A 25,549-nucleotide genomic window follows, 5' to 3' on the forward strand; every position below is an offset into this window, starting at 1 on the left:
ATGCAGTAACTTTTCCCGAAACAAGACAAAAGGCCAACATTCCAAACAAAGAAAGCACCCATTATATTCAGACAAAAACATAATGCAGCTATTGTTGTTTTTAATGTTAGCACAAAAAACAAGAATACAGTATGTGTAGGGTGGGGAGTTTATGTTTGCATAGCCATAAACTAAGGTAGAGACAGAACAGGACACAAAGATATAAATGTATATCTACACTTCTGACCGCAGCATACAGCAGTCAGTCCATCTGTCAGTATGTTATTAATAAGGTGGTGTGCCCAAAGAGGAAACTGTAGTGGGGAACAGTTGTGGCTCAGTGTTTTAAGACTTTGGATCTTTGCTACATCTGGACATAGTTTAACAGTCACCCTTGTGCCGAGTCAAAAACATTTATTTTTTTTAACTACATAAATAAAGTCCCCTGTTTTGCTCCCTGGGCCTCATCCACACATTCACAGAAAATATATGTAATGTCCTTTGGATGAAAACTACATTAATGTTATAATACTGCATACGTTTGGGTAATGGAGTATTTCCAAGAAGCATTCAGTCAGACCGGGAAGGGGTAGAAAAAAACACTTTGCACAAGGGTATGTGTCTCATAAAAAGGTGCAATCTGTAACAGTCAAAAGTGCTCTCCCTGCTTTGTAATGGTATAGTTTTGTATCCCATTTATATGTGACTGTAATGTTGAAAAACTAAATCCTTAAAAAGGTGCGATCCCTGCAAATATAAAACAAATCAGTTAATAACTGTATTTTGCAATTGTGATAAAGTATATATTTTGTCAGTAAAATGTCCTGTTAAAACTTGAAAAATGACAATTTACAGATTACACCTTGTGGAGTGGAGAAATCTTTAAAGCAGCAAAAGATAACATAATACTGTCTCAAAGAGAAGGAAAAATAAAAATTCCAGTGACATCCATAGTTTTTTTTTCCACCAGAGACCTGCACATCACAGACCATGGTGCAAATATTGTAAAAATAAATACATAAATACATACATGGGTAATTCATCCTTACATACATACACATATTGTATCATAAAATAAGAGAATTGTAATAATTATAAAATTCATATGTACAAATGCATAGTCCATATGCGTCCAAGAAGAGGCCAAGCAATGAAGTTTCTTCTCTTCGTTTAGGGTTTTGTTTGGTGTATGTGTTTTCCATGTGGCTATGTGTAATGTGGGTCGAAGTTTGTGTGCTGTGGTGTGCATGGCACTTACAGTACAAGAACACAGGGGTTACACACCAGATCGCTCTGTGCTGTTTCTTCTTGTATCACCTCTAGAGTCAGTGGGTCATTAGTGGGTAAGAGTTCACAGGTCAAAAGTTGAGAGGTACGTGTCCAGGCGTGTCCGAGGTGTCAAGTGTGCGTGTCCGGAAGAGCTGTGTGAGTGCGAATACAGAGGAGATTAGCACAGTGCAGCGTTTGGCTAAGAGCCTTACCCCGTCACTCTCCCCCTGACCCTGTCCAGACCCAGTGAAGCCCACACTCTTACCCCCAACCCCAGCACCAGTTCCAGCTGTCTCAACAGCCCCAACAAACTCCCGGTACAGACCCACTATCTCCTTTAGCTTGTCCATGGGTTCCTGGCTGTCATCGTCCTCATCCCTGTGGACCAGACTCGCATTATGGCAGATGTCACAACCAGGGCAGGGGTTTGTTCGCAGGCAGGCTGCTGACAACTTAACCAGGGCACCGAAGCTGTTAGATAAAGAACGTAGGGCTTCATCAGGAGCCCAACCTACACGTGTGGCACGCTGACACCCAGATGCTAGTCGTCGAGCCTCTGCCTGGAGAAGACTCCTTTCTGCCTCTGTCAGGGCAGCGGTGCTTGTTCCAGTACAATCTGGGCTCGGTCCTGGTGTAGTACTGCCTTCATTTCCATTGTGATTGAGGTCAGGCCCTACTTTTATGCCTGTGATATCCTGCTTTGAGTCTTCACATGTTTGTTGCGGTTGTTCAAGTGCTCCCCTCTCTAAGACCAACAGAAGTTGGTCTATATCTTGGCGTAGGGAGGCAAAACCTCCTTTCAGCCCACCATAATTCTTGTTGGTAAGTGAACGAAGAGGACAACCAAATGAGGTTGTGGGGGAAACCGGACGTGAAACGAGGGGACTGAGTTCAGAGGAGGCAGTGGAGAAAGTAGAGAGCGGGCGGGGGTTGTCCTTAAGCAGTGAGAGAATATTGGGGTTTGGAGGCGGGGTTGTTGGAGAAGACACTGGTGCGGGTTTGGCAGGTTTGGGGCGTGTGCGACGGGAGAACTCGTAAACCGTAAGCTCCTCATCAAAGCTTACACCATCCTCAGTGTCTCCACTGAAACAGTTGGCGTAAACTGTGCGGCAGCCACAAGCCTCCCGTTGCTGTTGAGGGGGAGTACTATCTGCGAGTGAGGAGGTTGGTGAATCACCTCCAATTTGCATGCTGGACACACCTCCCAACCCTACTGCTGAATGGGACCGGGACTGTGGCTGCTCCGATGAAACACTGTCGCAGTGCACACTATTCTCTTTTAAACTCAGATTAGGGTGGGAGCCGTTTGTCCCATTGGCTTTTTTCATGTGTGAGGTCACTTCCTGGGCCTCTTTGATGGTTGCTATGACAACCTCAGCTCCATCCTCTAAAATGTTTCCTTTCCCTCCTGATTTTGAAGTTTCAGTCTCTTTTTCCTTGACAGGGGTCTTGTTTAAGTCTGATAAACCACTGGCTACAGACAAACCAGAGCCAAATCCAGATGTGTCTCCATTGATGGAGCTAGAAGAGGGATAGTCCAGAGTTCCCAAAATCTCCTGGGAACGGGTCATATACCAAGGCAGAGCCTGGATCTTCCCTCTCAGAGCAGAAGCTGGTAGTCTGCCTCCCAGGCTGGTAAAGCTGGTCCTCAGGTCTGATCCTGATCCAGATCTTCCAGGTTCTCTGCTTTCTAGGCCCCCAACACCTTTGGAGTTAGTTGAGGTGAGGGAGGTGGTAAGGGTGAGAGGTGCATCTGTATTTTTGGGTGACAAGCTTTCATGACTCAGAGAGACCCTCCTGGGTCCTGACTGAATGCTGCCATTGCGGCTGCTCCAAGGGTGGATTCCATTTGGTGGACTGACGCTATCCTTAAAGATCCCTTTATTTGGATCAGTTGGGGAAACAGGAGAGCTAGCAGGTAGTGATAAGGGGTGGAAATTGGAGGGAGAAGTGGGTTTGGGTGGTACTGGAGGGGGAATAGCTAGCTTTGTGCCTGAATCAGAGCGAGGGATAGGGGGTAGGTTTGGTGGCTTTTTGGAGGGTAGGGCAGTCCCATTGATTTTCCCCTCAACTTTAGGAGTTTCCTTTTCATCAGAAATGCATGCTTTGTCATTGGAAACAATATGCGCTCCATTCTCATGCGTAAGATCTTTATTCCGTTTTGGGCTGTTTTCTTGCCTCTTCATCTTTTCCTCAGTTTGTGGTGTTGTGATGGGTTGTGGTTGCTTGCTGCACCGCACTGCTGTGATCAGGGGTGACGACAGGGGGAGTCCACCTGCTCCAGATGTGACAGACTTGAACTCCATGGTGTCTGGCTCCATTTCCAGGAGTTCAGAGGACAGACGTCCAGAGGCATCCCCATTGCAGTGGGCGTACGATCTCCCATGCTGCGGCGATTTGGGAGGAATGATCTGAGGTTTGGGAGGCAGCTGGGGCTTAGGTGCCAGTGGTGGTTTGACCTTAAGTTCAGGTTTCTGAGATGGTTTTGGTGGACTGGGCTGCTGGTTGGTAAGTTGATTTGCGGGGCCTTTAAGTGTCTCCACTTCCTTCTTGATTTTAGAAATTTGGGCTTTATTGGCAAGTGGGGAGGATGGCTCTTTCCCTGGAAGACCATTCCAAGTTCCACTCAACCTATTAGCATTTCGCCGGTCAGCCAGCTCAGCGTCTGAGAGAGACAGAGATAAATCAAATAAAAAGGACAGAAAGAGAAAGGCATCAGTGGATTTACACAAATCTTGCCCATACTTCCTTTAATCACATGGATGTCACTGAGAAATCTCAGAAAATAAAACAAACATATACTGTTGCAAACTGCAATTTTCCCACTGCTGGACGAATAAAGGTTTTCTTATCTTATCTTATCTTATCTTAAACAAAGGGCATTCACAAACATGTGACATGGACAAACTGCGAGGTTCTAACAAACATGCTGTAAACAAACCTGATAGATCAGGAACTGGGGGAGTAAATCTCTCCTGTGCATCAAAAAACTCATCCTCAGACTCTGAGGCAGTCTCTTTGACAAATAGAGCTGGTTTGGGGTTGGGTGAAGGTGTCAGGAATAGACCCTCTTCATCCTTGGAGAGGCGATGCTCAACCTGTCCTGCTTTGTTCCTAGGAATTGAGCTTGTCCTTAATGGGACTTTGGGAGGGATCTTTTTCTTTCTTTTAATGGGTGATCTGTCAAAGGGTGTGCTGTCAATCATTCTCAAATCTCTTGAACTAGGGATCTTAGAAATGCGTCTCAGTTCCTCCACTCCCCGCTCCTCATCCTCATCATCGTCATCGTCATCATCGCTAGTAGCCTCAGGCGGGCTAGGGAGGAAATCGGCCTTGGAGAGCTCAGCAAAGCAAAGGCAAGAGTTGTCATTGCCACGGTAATTGAGGTTGGTGGGTCGCAGGGGCCCTTGGTGGCGTTTTGGCTCCAGGAGGTAGGGGTGGTGAACGTCCAAGCTTGGTAGGTCCTCGCTTGCGCATGGTCCACGGAGTAAATCCCGACGAGTTGGGGCTTTGGCTGCAGCACTGCTCTCCTCCAGGGCAGCACTTAAAGAGCCACTAGATAAGCTTGAGAAGCTGCTGGTGACCCGTGGGTCAGTGTGGTACCAGGTGGTCTCCAGGTTCATTTCTTCATCCATAATACTGAATTTACGCATACCACTTCCTGCCGCACCTCCTTCCTCTTCACCTTCATTTTCCTTACCTTCTGTTGTCACTATTATTTTCACTTCCTGTTTGCCTTTGTGCTCCTCTCTCTCCCTTCTTTCTTCCTCTCTCCTCTTTTCTTCCTCCTCTCTTCTCCTCTCTTCCCAGTCCTGACTTGCTGGGTCTGGCCGTTTGTAATTCTGAGAATCCATTGGGTCATCCTCATCTGTTGAGTCATCTGAGTCAGTGCAGCAGCGAGACACGTAACCTAATAACACCAGGAAAGTACAGACAAGCATCGGAAGACAATGTGTTAGTCCACTTGCAGAAAGGAATAAACTTAAAATTTTGATGGTATAACATGACAGGCTTTTCTATCCGTACCCATACTGGCTGGTGACATACCATACAATGTCTATGAAAAGGCCAAAGCCAGAAAGTAATTATTTTAAGTGAAACAATTTTTGCTCACTTGATAGGGATTCATAGCACACGCCCTCTATTACGGCGAACCTCCCACACACACCTTCTTCAGCAGGAATCCGGTGCACCCTCACTTTTGGGCGCCCCAGACGGAAGACACTGACATTGGGATCCACCATGAGTTTGTAGTAGCCTCCCAGCAAACACCCTAAGTCTTTGGCTGCCAGAGAGTCCATCAGTAAGGCAAATGGCTGAGAGGGGGAGGGCATAGCAGAAGATAAGGTAAAGCGGTAGTGATTAAAGCCAAAGGGTAAGGGAGAAAAGGCAATGGAGTGGGAGAAAGAGGGAGAGAGAGTCACCTTTGAGTCCAGTGAATTAGCCTTATATAGCTACCACATACCCCTTTAGGCTGTATACTGCTTGTGTAGTGAAGGAGAAATGCTTGACCTATATTTACTCTAGCGTGAGCTTTGGTGCTAATTTAGTGTGGTGAGTGAATATCCATTTTTCATATCTGTGTCAGTGCCTACATGTTTATGAATAATAGAGTATCCTGATGACCATGTAAATGAATTCAATGTCCACCATACCTTCATGTCGTGCAGTGAGATGCGCAGTAGGCTGACTTTGTCCGACTCCGACAGCAGCTCCACTCGGCTGATGCTGCTGAATTCCACCAGTGTAGAGATCACATTGAGCTTGTGGTTGATGATCTGACTCATCCCATACTTGGCTCCCACCAGCAGGCTGACCAATACCTCTCTGTCCTGAAGCTGAGTGTAGGCAAGAGTAAGAATAGAAAAGGGAAAGGACATAGATTAATGTGTTGAATAATGACATGAGGTAAATTATATTATATTTTAATCATTGGAATTGGTCTTATGGTGTATGCTAAGGACCCTCCTAACCCTTACCATCATCGTAGCTGTATATGATCGTCCCCCATATGAAATGAGCTCCCCCAGCTGAGTGAGGTAGGCCAACCGTGCCTGAGAAGCAGATATTACCTAAAACGCAGACAGTGGATATGGGAGAGGAGAGAAAAATAAGAGTGAGAGCACGGCAGGCAGACATGCAAGGAGACAGGATGAAAGAAAACCAAAGAGAAGTCATGGTTAACTCACTGACCAAAAAAGTGTTCTCCACAGAGAAATATGCTCCAAGGAACACTATCCAAGCCCCGGACCTACTTTTTCCTGTCTAATTAGCCTCCCATCCATCATCTATCTGTCTCCCAACCTGCTGCCGCTCTATATACAACTTTAAATCTCAGGATTAGTCACTGTAAGTGTCAACTAAAAAGTACCCTAAAGCGACCACTAAACTGTCACTATCTATCTCCTTACGCCTCTCAGTGCTTCCTTCCACTCATCCATCAGGCTGTATCTACCTTCTGACGTGGCTCTAGTAGGGACTGAATCTTTTTGAGGTGGTAGCTGATGGCTTTCCTCAGGTCCTTCTCCCTCATGTTGCCCAGCAGCGTGGGAGAGATGAAGCTGTCCAGGCCAAACTCCTTCCTGTCATCACCCACACACACACACACACACACACACACACACACACACACACACACACAGATGAATAAAAAGCACATAAGAACGGTCACTTCAATGCCTGCTAAAATTGTACAGTACCCTAAATGCAGTGTTCACTTTAATTTCCCTGAAACCGTGTAAATATTGGTGCAGCACTTGAAAGTTTAGTCTCATAAACTAGCCGACTTACGTTTTTTGATTCATCGTAGCACTTAAATTTTTCTTTTTGAACTGTACTCGAATTATGTTTTGTCTTGCCATTTGACAGGTTACAGAAATGAATTACACATATGAATCTATAAAAGTAAGGTTACATTAGCTTTTCTGCATAGCTAGCAGTGTGTGCTTGTTGAAGATGTGGGTGGTGTTACAATGTAAAATTTTGTAATGTTGTGACATATGTAGTCTCACGTTTCATCATCAGTAAGCTTACCTAACAGTAAATAAGCTTGATATTTGTAGGCTGCATTAAAACCAAAAACAGACTTCACAAAAATTAAAAAAACAATAGACATATCTGCTGATGTTGCTTTTTCCCCACAGCAGCCGCTAGATGTTACTGAACAGCTATACAGTCATTTAACTGAATCCCCTGTCAGTGAAACTGTAACCATGACTGCATCATCAATTTAATTTGAGGTGAGAAAAAGCCTGCGTCTGCGATAAACAGAGTATTTATGACTGCAATGACGTATATAACTATATTAATCTGTGACCGGTGCGTCAGTGAGGTGGTTCTTTTGGGGAATACATCTTTGCTTATGTGTGTTTGTGTATTTATAGATTTTACATAAGAGAGACAGCGAAAGACAGAATGAGGAACATTTGAAAAAACACTGTAAGAAACCTTTGATGTACACACAGGAAATAGGACAAATACACACCCCTGTTCACACACACAAAACATTTTCCAATCACATTAATAGATTATGCATTGAGTGTGCACCATTATCCCACACATATTACAATGATTGCAGAAGCACAAGCTCAAACCCCTAGACGGCCAAAATTACAAAAAACCTGTAATGAGGAGTGCTGGAGTTAAGGCTGTTAGCGTCCTACCAGTGTGCACCTAAAATTGCATGTACACACAAACACATATGACTCACGTAATGCTCTTGATAGAGGTCCTGGTCTGTCCACAACTATCTAGTCTCTCGTGCATGTGCAGGGCAGCCAGGCGGAGTGCAGTGTTACACTTCATCTCTACTGCAAAACGCTCCTGCAGCACGTCCCCGACACTCTGGAAACACACACCGTCACAGCATGAAGCATTCAGACATTACAAATACACATGCACAGTTCATTAAACAGCATACCCATATACAACTGAAAAGCTTCATATATTTATATTTACTGGTATACAGTAATACATCAACATACACCATGTCAAACATTGCAAAATACACAGCTCATGAGCGTCTTTGTAAGTAAACTAACACTGGGACACTCAAGCTGCCATTTTAACAGCAAAAACAAACACAGCAAGAGGCAAAGACTCCTCTTAGAACAATAAATCAACATGACATAAGTAGCACTCCCAATGCTTTACTGTGGAACAAAATGACCAAGTTCTTAGAGCACACTAGAGTAAGTTGGGTTTGGGTTTTTTAACTGTATGCACATTTAGACTTAGTTTCCTCATGTAAGCAAGGCGATAAAATTTTGTTCGAGGTTGTACAACACAAAGTCTCTAAGATGGAGACAAGGACACAGATAGAAGATGAGAGAGGAGACAAAGGTAGATAGTACTGTAAATAAGAGAATTAGATTATCTGACCTGTAAAAAGAGGTACTCAAAGGCAGAGGGGTCATCCTGCAGCAGGTCCGTGGGGTCTCTGGGGATGAAACACACCCTGAACAGACATCTGTAGTCATGGGAGTCTTTTTTCTGCACCACCTAGTCACAACAGAAAATAGAGGTATAAAGATTAAAGCAAGAATCTTGGCTGGGTTGTACCTTTTTGTCAGCAGGTCTACTGTAAAAGTTATGATTTAAAGTTAGAATAAAAGTAAAGTAAATTACACCTTACGTAAACAGCCATCCACAACTAACTGTATGTTTGTCTGTGGATTTGTGCATCAATAGTTTCCCTTACCTTTTGTATGAGCTCGTCTTCGTGCAGCAGAAGTAGCTTGCTGATGCTGTACTGTTGCTCTAGCACCAGGGCAAAATACTCGATGGCCCGGATGGACAGTTTATCCTTCAGAGTCAGAACAATGTCCTGGAATGATGAAAAACCAACAGTTCAGACCCCCTTAGACAAACAGTGCTGATGGCAGATGGTCAAATCTGATTCCCCTCTAGGTTTCCCTTAGCCTGGGAATACAAACTGAAATACAACTACAAACCCTGCTGCAACAATTATAATGTGCTCATGAAGACAACAACAAACAAGGACCTACTGGTGATGAGTTACTGACCCAGTGATCTAACGCCCATCTCATAGTGATAACTGTATACAGTAAATCTCTCAAGCTGCACATGCCCAACTAGACTTAGAGAAGATATCTAGAGTTACTCACAAAATGCCGCTTTGTCCTCTTAACAAAAATAAATGCTTCTCACTGTAATATGGCCCTGAACCACTGCACACTCGTCTCACTTTAAAAATGTTTAATAACTTCCTCCTCCACAAAGTGCATTATATAATTAATAGTCTTTTGTATTATTCCACGACGAAGAACAGCTAAGAAGAGCCTACCCACACTCTGACAACCTTGAGGCAATCACACCATAACTTGTGGTGTGTTTAATTGCAAAATACTCCCACTTGTTTCAAAGAAGCCTTTCACGACTACAGTAGATCCACTGTTTGGTCTCATATTGCTTATAAGAAACTGAGTGGGCCAATGAAATGATCTTCTGAGGGCTACGATGTAGGCAGCACATTAGATATAGTCAAACTTAGCAATTTGCATTAATTAACAGGGAGGTAACATAATTTATCTATCTAACCATACTATTCTGTTTTTTTATTTTGTGTCTAATTGTTGCTTGTTGCGATTAAGATAGGGGTCTTCAGCTTATTCAGCTTGCTATGGATTTGAACGTATAGCAAGTTTCTTCTCATTGGCTTTCATAGAGCACACTGGTATTGACAAACATGTCAGCCGCTCCAAGAATGATGTTGCCATCTCTTGGACCAACCAGTAACAAGATGCATCATCCAATTACCCATGCTGCATTCACGATTAATCAGAAGTGACCCACGAGTGGAGCCGTTAAGGTCCTTCAAAGTTTCACATTTTTGCCTTCTATTAACAATAAACACCCAAAATGTTTTTACAGTAAGTTATAATTCTAGGTAAAATTTGCCTCTCTCTTCTTAGATTCATTCATATCTAACATGTGTTTAATACATACCTTGACAGTGGTGTTGTTGTCAAACTTGAAGGCCTTGGTCTGTCCGTTCTCTAAATAGACTTTTAGGACGTTGGGCAGGAAGAGAAGAGAGTTTCCCTGATGGAGAGAAGAGCACATATCAATGTGGTTAGACAGGAATCAATATCAAACAATGAAAGATAAAATAGCAAGAGGGCTCCATGACAGCTTTGAAAATAAGACCAAATAAAGACTGAGCGATACAGAAATGGGAGTCATTCATCAGTGGCTCACAATAGCCTTGATTCTGTCTTTTTCCTACCTGAGTGTGCCCGTTGACCACCACCTCCTCTGCGAAGCGCACTTTAACTGGATTATTCCTCAGACGAGCTCTCTTCTCTGCCGACATAATGGATGACTTGGGATTCTGCAACACAAAGACACGTGCCAGGTCCATTACGCGAGAGCTGGGTAGTGGACTAAGACACACACACTTGTCGATCTCAAACCGGTGCAATGACACAGTTCATTCTGAGACCAACAGGCAAGCCAACACAGTCGACACACACGTTTACATTTGCATTTATCAATCTAGAAGCAATGTGAAGGCAGTTAATCCTGTCAGAAGTTGCAAGGTTACAGTCACATGGTTGGAAACACACAGTGAGATTATATTTAAATGAAGGATGGTGTAATGACTTGTGATTGTGTGTGTTTTTGTTATGTTGAGGAGGGGTTCATCAATGTCTTATTTGTACTCACTGTCATGTGCCGCAGGATAGTCACAGTGATACAATCCTCCAAGTCCCTGGTTGGAGACAAAATACACGCACAAACACACACACACACACACACACACACACACACACACACACACACACACACACACACACGCACACAAGGGACATCATTATCTTTCTGTCCTGCTGTCAAGTAAGCACTTTCTCCTCTGACCTTTGCTCTTAACTTGCTAAGCCTTTCTCACACAAGCGCACACACACACACACACACACACACACACACACACACACACACACACACACATACACACACACCCTCCTACATGAATCATCCACACACACACTCAGGAATGTATTCCAGCAAACAACTATGACAACACATTTAGTCACTGGATGGACCGGACACACTGGTAATAGGATGCTGGTTCCAGCTAAACTTGTATTTTTATTTTAGATAGATAGATAGATAGATAGATAGATAGATAGATAGATAGAGATAGATAGATAGATAGATAGATAGATAGATAGATAGATAGATAGATAGATAGATAGAAGTACTTCTACAGTTCTTCTCACCTTAAGATGTTTTCCACCTGCTCGTCGCTCAAATCCTCCATCACTGTATCATTAATCTGCAGCACCTGGTCCCCTGGGTAAAGTATCCCATCTGCAGGACTCCCTACACACACACACACAGACACACACACACACACACACACACACACAATGAAAAGTCAGCGCTTGCATAAAACAAAAACCCAGCTGCGCACGTGGGCTTGTACTTTCATTTCAGATAAAGGGAGATACTCACACTCACATAAATGCACAAACACACACAATATGACACATATGGTTACTCAACATGGCTGACTCAACAGTTCAGCTGAGCCTGGCTCTCCAGGATGTGAGGGGTTACAGTTATTCTGGGGCTCATCCAGCTCGGCTCCGCTCTGCTTTCTCTAGTTATTTATACTCATTTGTCTTCAGGCAAAAGAGCACGACTGAGGCACCACAGTTTGAGCTTATGGTAACACACGTCACACACACACACACACACACACACACACACACACACACAATAACGTACAAAAACATACTTAGTGTATGTACGTGTAAACACATACACCCATGCACACTTTTTTTCTTACACACCCTGTCTGCCCAGCAAAGCCCCGTCTGTCCCTGATTTTTGACCCAGTGACTGCCTCCTACACTGCTTGAAAGCTGACACACACACACACACACACACACACAAACAGAGGCTACACTTGCACACATTCTCTCTCTCTTGCCAGACAAACCAACCCCCTCCCCCCCACCGCCAGCCCCGTCAAGCTTTCATGTCAGCTCTGCCAATATCCTGATCTTTGCGGTTTTTCAAGTTCCCTCCCTTCCTCCTCTTTCTTTTTCTATCCTTCTTCCTCATCCACCACTTTCCTCTCACGTTCACCTCCACACCACCAGGACCTCGCTGACTCCTCCCACACCCAAAAGGCGTCACCCATCCTCCCTCCCCCTTTCCTGCACTCTGCACACTTTCACCCTCATTATTTTGCTGTCTTTGGCCATATTTGCACTTCACACTTTGTGTATTCCCTGCTGGGTCTTCCTGCTGGCATCTTCTCTGTCTATTAAATCTTGTCTTCTGTTATCACTTCTCTCTCTCTATCTAACTCATGCTCTCTTTTTTTGGCAGCAGATAGCAATTATAGAGCTGGTGTGGAGTGGGACCCTCCTCAGGGCATTTATCAGCTTATTTTAAAGGATAGATATAAAAGTAATGAATCAGCATCTCTCTCTCTCTCTCTCTCTCTCTCTCTCTCTCTCTTTATCTATCTATCTCTCTCTCTTTCTCTCTCTTTATCTATCTCTCTATCTCTCTCTCTTTCTCTCCCTCTCTCTCTATATATCTCTCTCTCTCTCTTTCTCTCTCTCATATCAAAGTTGCCTAAATGAAAAGTGATTGAATTTAGAAAGGATGAGCAGGTGGCTCTGTTGTTTCTGTGGCTTCTCTGGCACCGTGCCTTGCAGTTTGAGTGCCAGGAGAGAGTCAATGCGTGTGTGTGTGTGTGTGTGTGTGTGTGTGTGTGTGTGTGTGTGTGTGTGTGTGTGTGTGTGTGTAAATCTGTCCTGCTGCAAGCGGCGCACTGTTGCATAAAGCAGGTGGCCTTTTGGAGAGGAAGCAGGAAAACAAAGTGCACTCATCCACACAGATAATCACGACACACTCTAGACAGACAAACACACATCATCACTGCACGCGCGCCCATGTACCTGGGGCGACGTCCCTGACCAGCAGGGGTGCGTTTGTGGTGAGGGTGAAGCCATGTCCAGTGCTGCTGTCCAGGACCGGGTCCCTGGTGATCTGCAGTGTCAGCTTGGCCTGGAAGTTCTGATTGGACAGACTGTTGGAGCGTTGCGACCTCCCATCGCCTAGCAACCGCTCTCTGAGGAGGTCAAACAGAGTCACAGGTTAGCCGACTGAAGATTAAAACATTGTGGACATCAAGGGATGGATTCAGGCAGATCAAGGGTAGACATGGTTCACTGTTGTGTCCCTGTACACCGTCAGCTTACAAAATCATTGTCCTTTTCATTAGTCTAATGGCTGACTGTTAAAAAGTAGTAGTGAAAACTCAAATTCAACCAGATCATTTTAACCCTTTTCACCTTATAGTTATACAAACTGGTGGTTTTTACAAAGACTTTCAGGCTGCAAATAAAGAATGTTATATCAATGAGTCATTGGTCATTTTGTAGAACATCAGAAAATTGTGAAAAAAGCCCAGTATAACTCCCCTTAGTCTAAGGTGGTATATTAAAATAGTTTGTTTAAAAGAGAGACACAAAACACAAACAAAAGCAGGAAATACTCAAATTTAAGACACAAACTACGGCCGATGCTGAAGGGAATGTCATTAGATTTACAGGTATTTGATCATAAATCAAAGTATAGTAAAAATCTAAATGATTCTATGTCAAAAAGTTTCAGAGACACTGAATATCTGTGGCACATTTCACAGCAATCCATCCGATAGTTGCCAAATATTTCCAACATGAAACCAAAAACCGTTGATAGCATGCCTAAAAACATCAGATACTCTGGCAATGGTGCTCTAATGTAATATACGTTTTTATTTGCCTGGCTACTAACATTAATTAGCAGGCCAAGTACTGTATCCTTCCTCAGATATGGCCATGAGCTCAGAGATCAGAGGTCACAGCCATACAAACTGCTATACATCATCAGCTCAAATGCACCCTGGGAACTCACAGTATCTCTATATGTTTAACTGCTGTCCTGGTCAGCTGCTTGTGACATTATAGGACCTTTTCCCAAGCATGACTATACGGGGAGTTCACTGGGCTTCTTCTCTGCACTGCCTCCTCTGCTGAGAACGAAAACCACTCAACAAGCGAGTGAAGGCCTCTTGAAAGCATATTTGTGGTCCACTCTGGGGTGTGTTTGTGTGTGCGAGAGGGACAGTCAGGTTTTGAAAATGTACTCAACTATGTGTTGGTGTGGGGAACGGATCGATCTGGTGTGTGTGTGTGTGTATGTAAGAAGTCAACTTTATTCTTTCTCAATTTCTTCTTTTACATTCTTATGTTACTTTCATTTTCTTTTTTTAGAGCAATTTCAATTTACTAACAAAATAACAAGTTTTCTAATCTAAAAAACCTACTATTTGTAATCTGTTTTTTATTAAATGATATATACCACACATCCCACACTTCTTCCCCACTACAGGATCTGGCAGAAAGCCTAGAAGTTGGGTGATGCTGTTTCTCTCCACTCTTTATCCAAACTTTATTGTTTAGGTTTTTTTTTTTTCATATATATATTGTTTTATTTGTTATCGACGCAGTGGTTTGTGTGGGGTCGGCATTTTCTGCTACAGTCGGCTGTGTGTTGCCAACATTTTCTACTGCATACTCTGTTGTTTTCCCACCAACATCTACTCCATTTTCTCACTCAAAACACACTGGTCGTAAAGCTACCTTGAACAACTAAAGTGACCCATGAGGTGTCACTATTCATGTGTGAATATTTAACAGTTCAATGGCTAAATATGAATGAAAGTGGGATTCAAAAAGGGTGTATTTTTCAGTCCAACTTTTAACTTATAAAAACATTTTGTACCTGCTAAGTGACTCTCGTGTGCGACGTATTATTGTTCCCACCACTTGCTGCACCCGACTGGCCCCCCGAGCTGGAGACCTGCTCCTACATCGCTCCTTCTCCTCCATTTATCTGAAGAGACAAAGAGAGGGAAGGGTGTGAGTTACAGACATAATCTCAAAACACGGAGCAAAAAAAGGAGACGTGGAAAGAAGATGAAAGGATTTGGAGGGAGAAAATAAGTTAGAAGCTGTTTAGACTTTAGCTGTGTCTCGACGGCTGTGCGCTGAGCGGCAGAATTGTGCTCCAGCTGAAATTAGCATCTGCTCTGTTTTTATATTCAGAGCATGTAGCCTGCCTTGAATACGATGAATAATATGTGAACAGAAAGCAAGAAAGGCCGAGAGAGAGAAAAAGAGAGGGGTGAAGTGTAGCCGGCATGAACAACAACACATGTCACGCACGTTTGCCTGACTGACCTGATTCCCAACAACAACTGAACCATCACACAATAACAGGATTCACAAAGAGCTCGATATAAATATGCTACAATCTGTTTGTTCACTACAGCTCTGCAGCTGTGTGCTTTCTGCTTAGCCTGCCCTTTAAACAGGGGAGTGTTCGGGACATAATGAAGAATGGAGGGCTCAGTCGAACCCCAGGGAGGCAAAGCTGGTCAGCATTGAATCCTGACCAAATCTCAAGACTTATGAGTCCCCTCGACTGTGTTTTGTTCCCGTCAGCCAATCAATATGCTGGCATTGATGCTTGTAGAGCTTCTGAAAACTCTTTGACAGGGTTTATTATATATTGCTGAAAATATACTCTACAAGGGGTGCTCGGTTAAATATGTTCATGTTTCTTTGGTGTCAGATGTAAAGAAAGATCCTGGCAACAAAGATTTTAGAGGGCAGGGGTGTGTTTCAGATCTCAATGTGTTTCTGATTATTTGAAGTATTATTTGTTTGCACCATTACGGTAAAGCAAGTCCCCTTTTTGTTTTTAATTTCAGCAGATATTGTTTTGTTGCTGTCTTGTGATAGTCTTCATCTGCTGCTCAAGGCTGTGTTTGACCCCACGAGGCAAAGAAAAGGGAGGGAAACTTTGGCAGGAACGGGTAGAATAGCGACTTAGATTTGATCAATACAGCTAACGATGATGAATGTTCTCCTGCACCTAATGATCCATACCTTGGCCTCTGCAGCCAGCTGCGGAGAGCTTAGTTTTATCAGCTCTCTGAAATATGGAGGAAACTTCTGCAAGCCAAGACTTTTGTGGAGATCTTAAAAGAAGCACAACAGTTTTCTGGCAATCTGCCACAGATGTATGGGGCATATTAAAACATGCCTTTGTCCAATAAATAAGGGGAGTAAAGTCATTACAGCACAATTAAGTCTTCTGTGTTACTGGGAAACAATACACTCTGCCCTGCAATCAATAGAGGATGTTAAGCAGTGCTGCTGTGAGTAAAGTCGTATTCAAATAGAATACAAAATTATAATTTTTTTTTTTTGGTAGCTAAAACAGCAGGACTTCAGCTCATCTCTGTTAAAGTGATCGCCGGTTGTGGGCCAATAACGACTGGCCTCCCTCAGTAGTAGTAAAGCACGCAGTGTAGGTCTGTCCTTTAAGAGGATTAGAGGCCCTCATTCTGCACGGGCCCTCACTGGTCAGGGTGTCACTTTAGCACCTCCCGCTGATCCAGATTGAGGCAGATTGACGTGGATGAGGAGGGATGAGTGAGGCTCGGTAGCTGACATCTGCATGCGAGGAGCCGTTCGATCATTGAGAGGAACAGATACCAGCGTGTCAATCAGCGTCGTACAGATCATGAACCCTTGCCTCGTGTTGAATGTGCAGCATGCTAGCAGGTGTAGGAATGTATGTGTGCGTGCTGTAGTGCTGCAATCAATGCTGAGTCAGGTGGTGTTTTTGCTGTCATTCTCCTTCTTTCTCTCTTCTGTCTTTTATTTTCTCCTTTCTCTCCTCTCTCTCTCTCTCTCTCTTTCTCTCTAACCCTCACTGCCCTTGCCGAGTCAGGTAGTCGTCTCAGATGACAGTCTCTCTGGGCAGCAGCAGCCAGCCATTTTTTTTATATACATGCACATCCTAAGCACTTGATCAAGGGGTTTACAATAACACCCCCACTTTTAAAACATTTATAAAGCACATAGTTAAGCAAGGGCAAACATGCTGGGTGTATTTTTAGTGTGCATGATTCAACCCTTGAAATGCTTAAGCGTTTAACTATACTCTACATTAATTACATGTAGTAAGCTTCTGGAAAGGCAGAAAAAGATTTGAAATGTATTCTGTCCTCAAGATACCAACACATCCAGGCGCTTCAGTCTTCTCCACATATTTTAAGAAAAGCAACACAATGTCCCACATTTTAACTAAAGACTGTGAGAGCGTGACTCACCGTGATGTGGCTTGTCTCTTCAGGACTCCAGAACACAAATACCCTCTCGCCCTCTGAGACATCAGCTCTGCAGCCCCTCCAGGATTGGCTGAAAAGAGGTGGAGGGGGGTCCTTGTGATCATCAGGGCCAATCCCAATCTGGTGCGGCCACCTGTGCAGAGCAGAGCAATGCTATCAGGGAGACCTGTCAAATCCTATAAACAAGATGCATAACCCCATGACGAGTTTATAATTAGAACGGAGCGTGAAACGGCCACTTATCAAGTCTGTTAAGTTGGATCAGCTGCATCTGCATTGGGTTTAACCTGTTTCTAAGTAACAGAGCTGCATTCCAGTTGTTGATATTTTCCGAGTGAACACGCAAGTGTGTCAAGCAAAGCAGATGTGAGTCCAAAGCAGCTATGTGGTTGTGGTTTTCCAAGAGGCCCCTCCTCTGGTCCCCAAGGCTCTGTCTTTCTTTCTCTCTCTCACTCTCTCTCTCGCTTTCTCTTGCAGCCTCAAAAGCACATGGTGAAGTGGAGTCGAGGCACTCCATCTCCGTCTGGTTGTCTAAATTAAAATTTCATACCGCCCAGTTCAGTTAACAGTTCTTACTGGGGTGGGCTCTAAAAGCAAAGAGGACAGCCTGTGAATCCTGATGTGGTGAAGAGAGAAATGCTGCCAGGCAGTCAGAGATCTTGGCCAATAATAAAAGAGGACAAGTCTTTCATATGAACATCAGGGCAGATATTACTGAAACCTTAGCCGGCCTCTGGTTTGGGGAGAAAAACACACTAGGGGAACACTTTGTTGTGAAAACCCTGGCTGTTGAATTAGGAGAGACACTGAATAAACATTCTTGATCTCGTCTAAGGAAACCGCCTCACTTTGCACTTGAATGTTGATCTGTGAAGTAAACTCTCGGGGCTTTCATCTACAAGAGGGAGCAGAAATCGAGGAATTTAGTCCCATCTGTGCAGCTCGTCCATCAGGCCCTCTGTCCCGCACACAGAGCTCTTTCACAAGGCCCATGTGTCCCAGTGAAAAGCCAGCAGAAGACCTAGACCCACACAGACTGCAGGGCACATGAATAATGCATGGTGCTAATGCAGCTAGCTAGGCCTCCGACCGCCTCCTTCTGCCACTTTGCCAACACAGGCAACAAGAAGAGCGGAGCACAGAAGAAGAGAGAGAGAGACACACGGGAAAGACGTATGGGGGGGAGTTGCAGGGGTGAGCAGGGTGGGAGAAGGGAGGGGGCTCTGAGGGGCTGAGAAAAGGGGAAGGGATACAGAGAGCAGAATTGGTTAAGGCAAAGAAAAGAGAGAAAGGACAGGATATTGGACGGGGGACGAAAGGGGGAGGAATTTAAAGAGGGTGAAGAGGGCAGCGGCAAAGAAACGGGAGAGTAAAGCTGCAGGAGAAGGAAAGAAAGAACAAAAGTATCTACAGTGAGACCTAAAGGACTCTGTCCTCAAGGAGGAGTGGAGAAAAAGCTGATCAATGCAGCATTTCTCCACCAACTGAGAGCACACAAAGCCAGGCAGCAGACATTGATGTATGGTAGGTCGTTAAAAAAATAAATAAATAATACAGCAGACCTGTAGCATTGCTACCATGTGTCACGCTGTTTTTATTCCTCCGTCTTCCCACTACTGTACTAGTGTCTAAAATGAAGAGATTGTCCCCTCTTTCTAATGATGTGACAGCATTTTCATTTGATCCAAGATCCAAAGCCTTGTGTGTCTGCGAGCTTGTGATGAGTCTGCTGCTAATCTGGTTCTGAATCAATAGTAATTGTGAATCCTGTCCTCCGCTGTCGTGTCCTTTAAGTCCCCAAGCTGCCCTCACACAACACAGCTCATCAGCAGGCCTTGTAGCTTGTCTGGCCTTTCACTCATTCTCCCGTCTTTCCTCCCTTTTTTCCTTCCACCAATCTTCACCGTACATGGAGAATATGTGTATATGGTGATGTTAGGTAACTTGTCAATCCCTGTGTTTCGATGTGTGTGTCTTGTTTCTCTGAGACAATGCCTCCACTCCCCCTCTCTGCTCATTTTCCCACACAATGTCTCTCTGTCTCCGACAAAACAGTCAGTTATTCAATCCTGTCGCCTGCTATGAGCACACATGGAGTTCATAGAACTACTCCTCTCTCTCTCCTCAGGGGTGGAGAGGTGGCACTGAACTGGCAGCTTCTGTGCAGCCAGCTGGATAGAAAACAGCCCAATTAGCACTGCTGGGCCAGACGGGGCCACGGCAGGTCACACCAACCTGGACGGGGCCCAGTGAAGTTGCATTAGGAGACAAAGTAGGTGCAAAAAAAAAAAAAAAAAAAAGGCACATATACAGCTGCTGTTCTGTTAAATAACATAATCCAAGCTAATGGATATGACAATCTGACTGACAGGGTGAACTTCTCTGTAACATACTTAAATTCATGTCAATCAGCTGTTCGCACTAATAAATGAAGGCTGGAATCAGGACTGTGGCACTCTGTTAATGCAGTTACAAGCACTCAAGCACACGCCACATGGCATGCACACACACACACACACACACACACACACACACACACACACACACACACAACTCACAGGCCTTAATATGATAAGCAAGTGGAGCGTTACACAATTGGTAACCAGACTCTAGCAGAAGCTGTGCTCACTGACTGAACGACAGATTTTATTTAGAAAGGACCAGTTGGCTGTTATTGACATCTTGTTCCCAATCTGTCCCCCACACACTCCACAGCCAAACACGAAACACCGGACACAGCTGTATCACATGAGGCGTGGGGTAGCAGCAGCAGCAGCAGCAGCAGCAGGGGTTGGTTCAGCAACTCCACAATTCATTTTGGTTCACGGTCACTGCCAAAAAAGTTGGACACAGAGCTCTACAAACATTCAGTCCAACAGCAGCAAACTTGGCAGAAAATCTGTGTGTGTGTGTGTGTGTGTGTGTGTGTGTGTGTGTGTGTGTGTGTGTGTGTGTGTGTGTGTGTGTGTGTGGATATCTGGATGACTTGGGGTGGGTGAGAGTGATTTAGGTTTATGTGAGGCAGCTGGATTGCTTCAGATTTCACAAATGTGAAGTTGTAAATGTTAGGAAGTAGAGCAGACATTGAATACTCCAAAGATTCATTTCTGTCTTGCAAGAGGCTGTGGACGAATGAAATACAGATGATAGTCTGCGCTTTACGGAGGTTAACCCTCGTCGATTGTTACATTTACGTAAATGCAAGGAAGGTTACAAAAGCCAACTTATATACATTTACACTTGTACTGTAAACATACTATTCTGTGCTGCAGATAGTTTTGTGTTTTTCATGATCATATTATATGAAGTTACTGTGCAACCTGATGATAATAAGCAGCGTCTTCAATAATAAATCAATGACATTGGGAGAGGAAGCTTATAATATCTCACCACTGTTCCCATGAAATCAAATATGTAAAGGTTTTTATCACTTTATTAAACTATCCTTAACATCTAAATAACCAGGCTCCTCAGGCTCTCAGTGTGTGCCAATAGGTAACTGTAAGGTGTCCTTTCATAAAACCCCTCTGAATAGATGTGATTTTAAGAGGAACAATACATGTATATATAATATGTAACCACAGATCTCATAATTTTAAACTTGAGTTAAAACAGTTTTTTAAAGAAGGATCATTAATGTAGTAATTAATGATAAATCAGGTGATTTTGCACAGGTAGTCCATAAGGGCGTTACCCTGTACCTTCGTCCCGATGGTAACAACTCATACTCACTACAGAGAGGATGTGCTACACCCCCCTTTCCTCACCCATCGGGACTCACCATTTGGTACAGACATTTATTCCCTGTAGGAGATGAAGTCTAATAACCTTGGTGATTCTTTCTTTCATCTAGCACAACTTATCCAGTAAAATAGCTCAACCTTTTCTAGATGGATTGGCACAAACTCCTGGGACAGACATTCATGGTTAGCAGAAGATAAATCTTGATGAGCTTTCCTCTAGTAGCTACGGAAGCCGAGAACAGCCATGGATTTTTTTTATATTTCATGCACTGTTATATCGTGAAAACAATTATCTCATTATCTCGATATAACAAAGTTTGTTTTCTTGTGATAACGAATTAATTATTTCGTTATCTCGATATAACAAAGAACGGCTTCCAGTCAAATAAACAAACTAACGTAAAGTGTAACTTACCGGTAGGCTGCAGCCACAGCCAGTGGCTACGGAAGCCGTTCGTGGCAGCTCTACTAGGTTGAAATCAAGATGAACACATTATTAACACATTAGTTATCACGAGAAAGCGATTTTTGTTATATCGAGATAACAAGATAATAAGTCGTTATCACGAGATAAAAGTGTATTAAAAAAAGAAAAATCCATGGCCGTTCTCGGCTTCCGTAAGTAGCAACAGCAGATTTACATTTGTTTTTTTGTGAAAACTATTGGATGGATTGTCATGAAATTTGGTCCACAACATTTCATCATCAGGGCAAAACACAAGTTTGTCCATTACTTTTGTTTATGACTAAATACCTGGAGAACGTATTCTACCAGTTTGTTATGTTTGTTTGTTATGTTTATTAGCAAATGCTAGCAGGCTAACATGGTAAACTGAGACAATGAAGCAGGTTAACATCACCTGTTAAATAAATATCAGCATGTTAGCACTGACATTGTGAGCATGATAGCTGTACAGCCGCACAAAGCTGTTTGCGTTGTTAGCACTTGTTTGTGTTTCGTTGTTTTGTTCGAGGGACGGGTGTTGTGAGGAAACGTAGGCTTTATATGCTGTTGCACGTGCTACGTTTCTATTCCCATAAAAAGCAAACATTAACAGTCCCACGCTACTTAAAAATGTGTTTTTCTTTTTATTCCTGCAGTTGGATGTCCGAGCTTCCGTGTGCAGAATGATGTACGCGCAGAGTTTGACACTGGAAGGATGATTTCACATTCATGCAGAAAGTGGAAAGTTTCTCTGTGCTCACTGAAAACCTGATTTTTAATGGGCCAACGAGCATGATTTGTGACACCACAAATAGTTTTGGAAATCAGTCCTGGTCCAGAATTTAACGTACACTTACACTCACATCCACTTTTTAATGAGGTAGGAGGAGTAGAGGCCTTAGACACACATTATGGTTCCAAGCAGACTATTTGTAATTGTCGTAATATATGTCTGGAGGGGATCTTTAAAACAAAGTAATCCACCAAAGAAATGAAAAAAAAAAAAACATTATTACAGTCAGCTTGTTTAAGTCCTTTGATTGCCACTGTTGCTTGTTGTGGTTATTTCTCTGTAACCTGTCTTCCAGACATAATCACATCTCCTGTTTTTCATTCAGCCTGTCAGCTCATTCCATTAGCATCGTGAAGACAGGACTCACCGTGCGCCGCTCATTTCATTTCCCCTTTCATCAGCGACCTGGCGAGGCTTGCGTTCCCCAGTGCACCATTAACTGGTGGGTCTTTTTGAAGATTAATAGTGTGCTGCATTGTGTTACAGATCTCTATAGATGGTTCTGATGGTTCCGGTAGACAGAGGCGTACAGCAAGACAGACAGAGAGAGAGAGGAAGATCTTAATGTCTGAGGAAGGTCTTTGGATGTTAGACGGTGATAGATGTTACAAGTCTGGAAAACTGTCTGCCTCACTTCTTCTGTTGCTGTCTGAGCCAATTTCCTTCAACTCAGTGATCCTTCAAAAACTGCACAATAGAGGGCTTATCTTTAAGTAAAAAGTAATATAAGGGCAGCCAGTAAGTCAGCAGCTACAACAGACCTCTGGGCTCTGGAATAATACTTACGTACAACTTTAATATTTCATATCACGGCGGAGAATAGAAGAGTTATATGGAGCTGATGATTAACTTTGGCTTTATGGTTTTCATACTCTTAATGTTTTGCTATGTGTTCATAAATAGAGTTGGCCTACATTATGGCGCCACTGCCAGTCATTTGTGCCATCACCATGGAGCTGTCACATCAATGAGGTCACGTCTCCTGTTTCCTCTGTAGGAGTAACACTGGTACAGTTTGAGGAGAAAATACACATTTACAGGATACTCTACATCCTTTAATATCCATCTACAAATATATACATCTATCCACAATCACACACCAATGCAACCCCTGACCCATGAATTAATATAATGAATTTACTGAGAAAGCCCAGGATTGATTGATCAGCAGCTTCCAGTTTCCAGAAGCTGCAACAATATGAATAGCATTCCTGAACAGCTTCAATTATCAATTGATCTAATGATCAGTTGGTCGAGGCCTCCGTGCTGGAGCAGCCAAAACACCATCCCAGAAAACACAGTGTGTGCCCTGGAGACACAGAGCTAAGACCAAAGAGGAGGAGAGAGGGAGAGGATGGCTGGCTGACTGCAGTAAGTGGGACAGAGGAGCAGTCAGCGGGGCAGATCGAGGCTAATGCACCCAGGCAGCAAGTCTTTCCTGATGTGCAAGTTCTGCCCGTCGTGTTTCTCCTCTGGCAGTGTGACCTAGGGAGCAGCAACTACCATCACATGTTGTAGCATACATCCCTGAGTCACAGCACAAAGGCCTGCAGCGGTGGGAGAGCACAGCCACGCACAAAACTCTCAGTGCACACAAGCGTGAAAGCAAAAACACCGAGCATCCACAGCTTTATTCCACACAGGGCTGCAACATCCATTCATCCCACAATATGATGCTGTTTATTGAAGAAAAAATAAATAAATACTCAATGATCCAACTTATGTGATGTCTATATGCACACTGAAGGCTGCGATATTACACGTGTCTTAATGGAAACGCAATCGGCGGGTCATATTAAATCATGTCATGCATTAAATGAAGGCCCCAGAACAGCAAAACGCATTGTTCCGGTCTAGTTGTGTTGCGCTTGTCATGCCTGGCACGGCACGGAAGAGCGCGGGGAAGGAACTGCTGCTGGTCAAATGATACGAGCACAGAGGAGGGGAAGGAAAAAAAAGGAGAGGCGACTGTCCCAGAGTGGCTGCACATCGCCTACGCCCATTCACAATGTGCGTGTTTTACTACCCAGACTCCTGGCACCCCCCCACCCACCCACCCTGATGATCCGTCAGGATTTAGTCCGTTCGTTTCCAATCTGTAGCCAGTGACTGTGATTTCACTGCGCACACGGGCAGCATGGCTCTCCACTATCCCCGCATGAGACATGTGTTAGTGAATATGTACAATGAAAATGTCATTCTCACGGTGCACAAATCTGCAGGATTTTTCGGACCGTGGTTCTGTTTAGTTGCCCAGTATCATTAATTAAAATGAGGATGGACAAACCGCGTATCGATCGTGTTTTATCGATCATTAATGCTTTATAAATGCTCCCTTAAAATAATCAATATTTATCATCGCACTGACCAGACACTAACTTTGATCAGTGGTCGCAGCCACGCCACTCAAACCAGGAGGCTTAACAAAGAAAGAAAAAAAAAAAAAAAAAAGGTCAGTCTTTTGTTGCTTCCTTTATAATTTTAATCGGATTTAAATATCTACACCGCCCCCCTCCCTCAAACAGGGACACGCGTTGGCTATATTCAACATTGTGGAGACGACAATCGCTTAAATTATTCATTTCGAGGTAAATATCAGTCCGAAATGGGCAGGAATGGATGCAAGGTGCAGGCGCCTCCGTACACAGCCGGGCGCTCCTTCATCAGACAATAACACCGGGAAACACCGAGAACACTCACCTCGTGATGTGAAGAGGAGACAGACGGACCGGGAGTCTGGGAGGGTTGTCCCCCAAAAAGATCAGCGACGTGGAGAATTAGAAAAGGGGGAACCGAGATGTGTTTCTCTTAAATATCCGCGGCGTCCTCCCCGGCCGGATGATGATGGTGATGTGGTGTGTGTGTGTGTGTGTATGTGTGTGTGTGTGTGTGTAGGGGGGGTTTGGCTATATGCTGGATGCTGTCATCGTACTGGGACTGCTCTCTGCTTAATCCTCGGCCCTGAGCTCAGAAATAACCCACCACCCCCCTCCTCTCTCTGTTCGTCTCTCTCTTTCCTCCCTGTCTCCTCTGCTGTCTGCCTGGAGGACCCCCACCCCTCCTCCGCAAGGTCAGCTACAGCCAATAATAAT

At 43.9% G+C, this 25,549-nt stretch overlaps 1 protein-coding gene and 1 long non-coding RNA gene across 4 annotated transcripts; one reads left to right on the plus strand and one right to left on the minus strand.

The window, feature by feature from the left end:
* Positions 1-80: 80 nt before the first annotated feature.
* On the minus strand, positions 81-25,501 carry frmpd1b (FERM and PDZ domain containing 1b). Of its 3 annotated transcripts, none has more exons than XM_051419613.1 (17): positions 25,158-25,500; positions 17,459-17,609; positions 15,058-15,168; positions 13,188-13,360; positions 11,490-11,592; positions 10,936-10,981; positions 10,496-10,600; positions 10,216-10,311; positions 8,948-9,073; positions 8,629-8,748; positions 7,958-8,091; positions 6,704-6,830; positions 6,228-6,320; positions 5,904-6,086; positions 5,363-5,564; positions 4,190-5,158; positions 81-3,913 (listed from the first exon to the last, which is right to left on the minus strand). In XM_051419613.1, exons 3-17 carry the CDS (start codon positions 15,162-15,164, stop codon positions 1,338-1,340), a joined length of 5,160 nt encoding a protein of 1,719 aa, XP_051275573.1. In that variant the 5' UTR covers positions 15,165-15,168; positions 17,459-17,609; positions 25,158-25,500; the 3' UTR covers positions 81-1,337. The 3 variants fall into 3 exon arrangements, with proteins under 3 accessions (XP_051275573.1, XP_051275575.1, XP_051275574.1); XM_051419615.1 differs by having other exon boundaries at positions 5,417-5,564; positions 25,158-25,499; XM_051419614.1 differs by lacking the exon at positions 17,459-17,609 and having other exon boundaries at positions 25,158-25,501.
* On the plus strand, positions 18,556-24,439 carry LOC127374412 (uncharacterized). Its single transcript, XR_007887029.1, has 3 exons — positions 18,556-19,000; positions 19,605-19,748; positions 22,321-24,439. It is a non-coding gene; the product is annotated as an uncharacterized LOC127374412 (long non-coding RNA).
* Positions 25,502-25,549: the final 48 nt, after the last annotated feature.

This window comes from Dicentrarchus labrax, unplaced genomic scaffold (genome assembly GCF_905237075.1).
Source record: "Dicentrarchus labrax unplaced genomic scaffold, dlabrax2021, whole genome shotgun sequence".
NCBI lineage: Eukaryota > Metazoa > Chordata > Actinopteri > Moronidae > Dicentrarchus > Dicentrarchus labrax.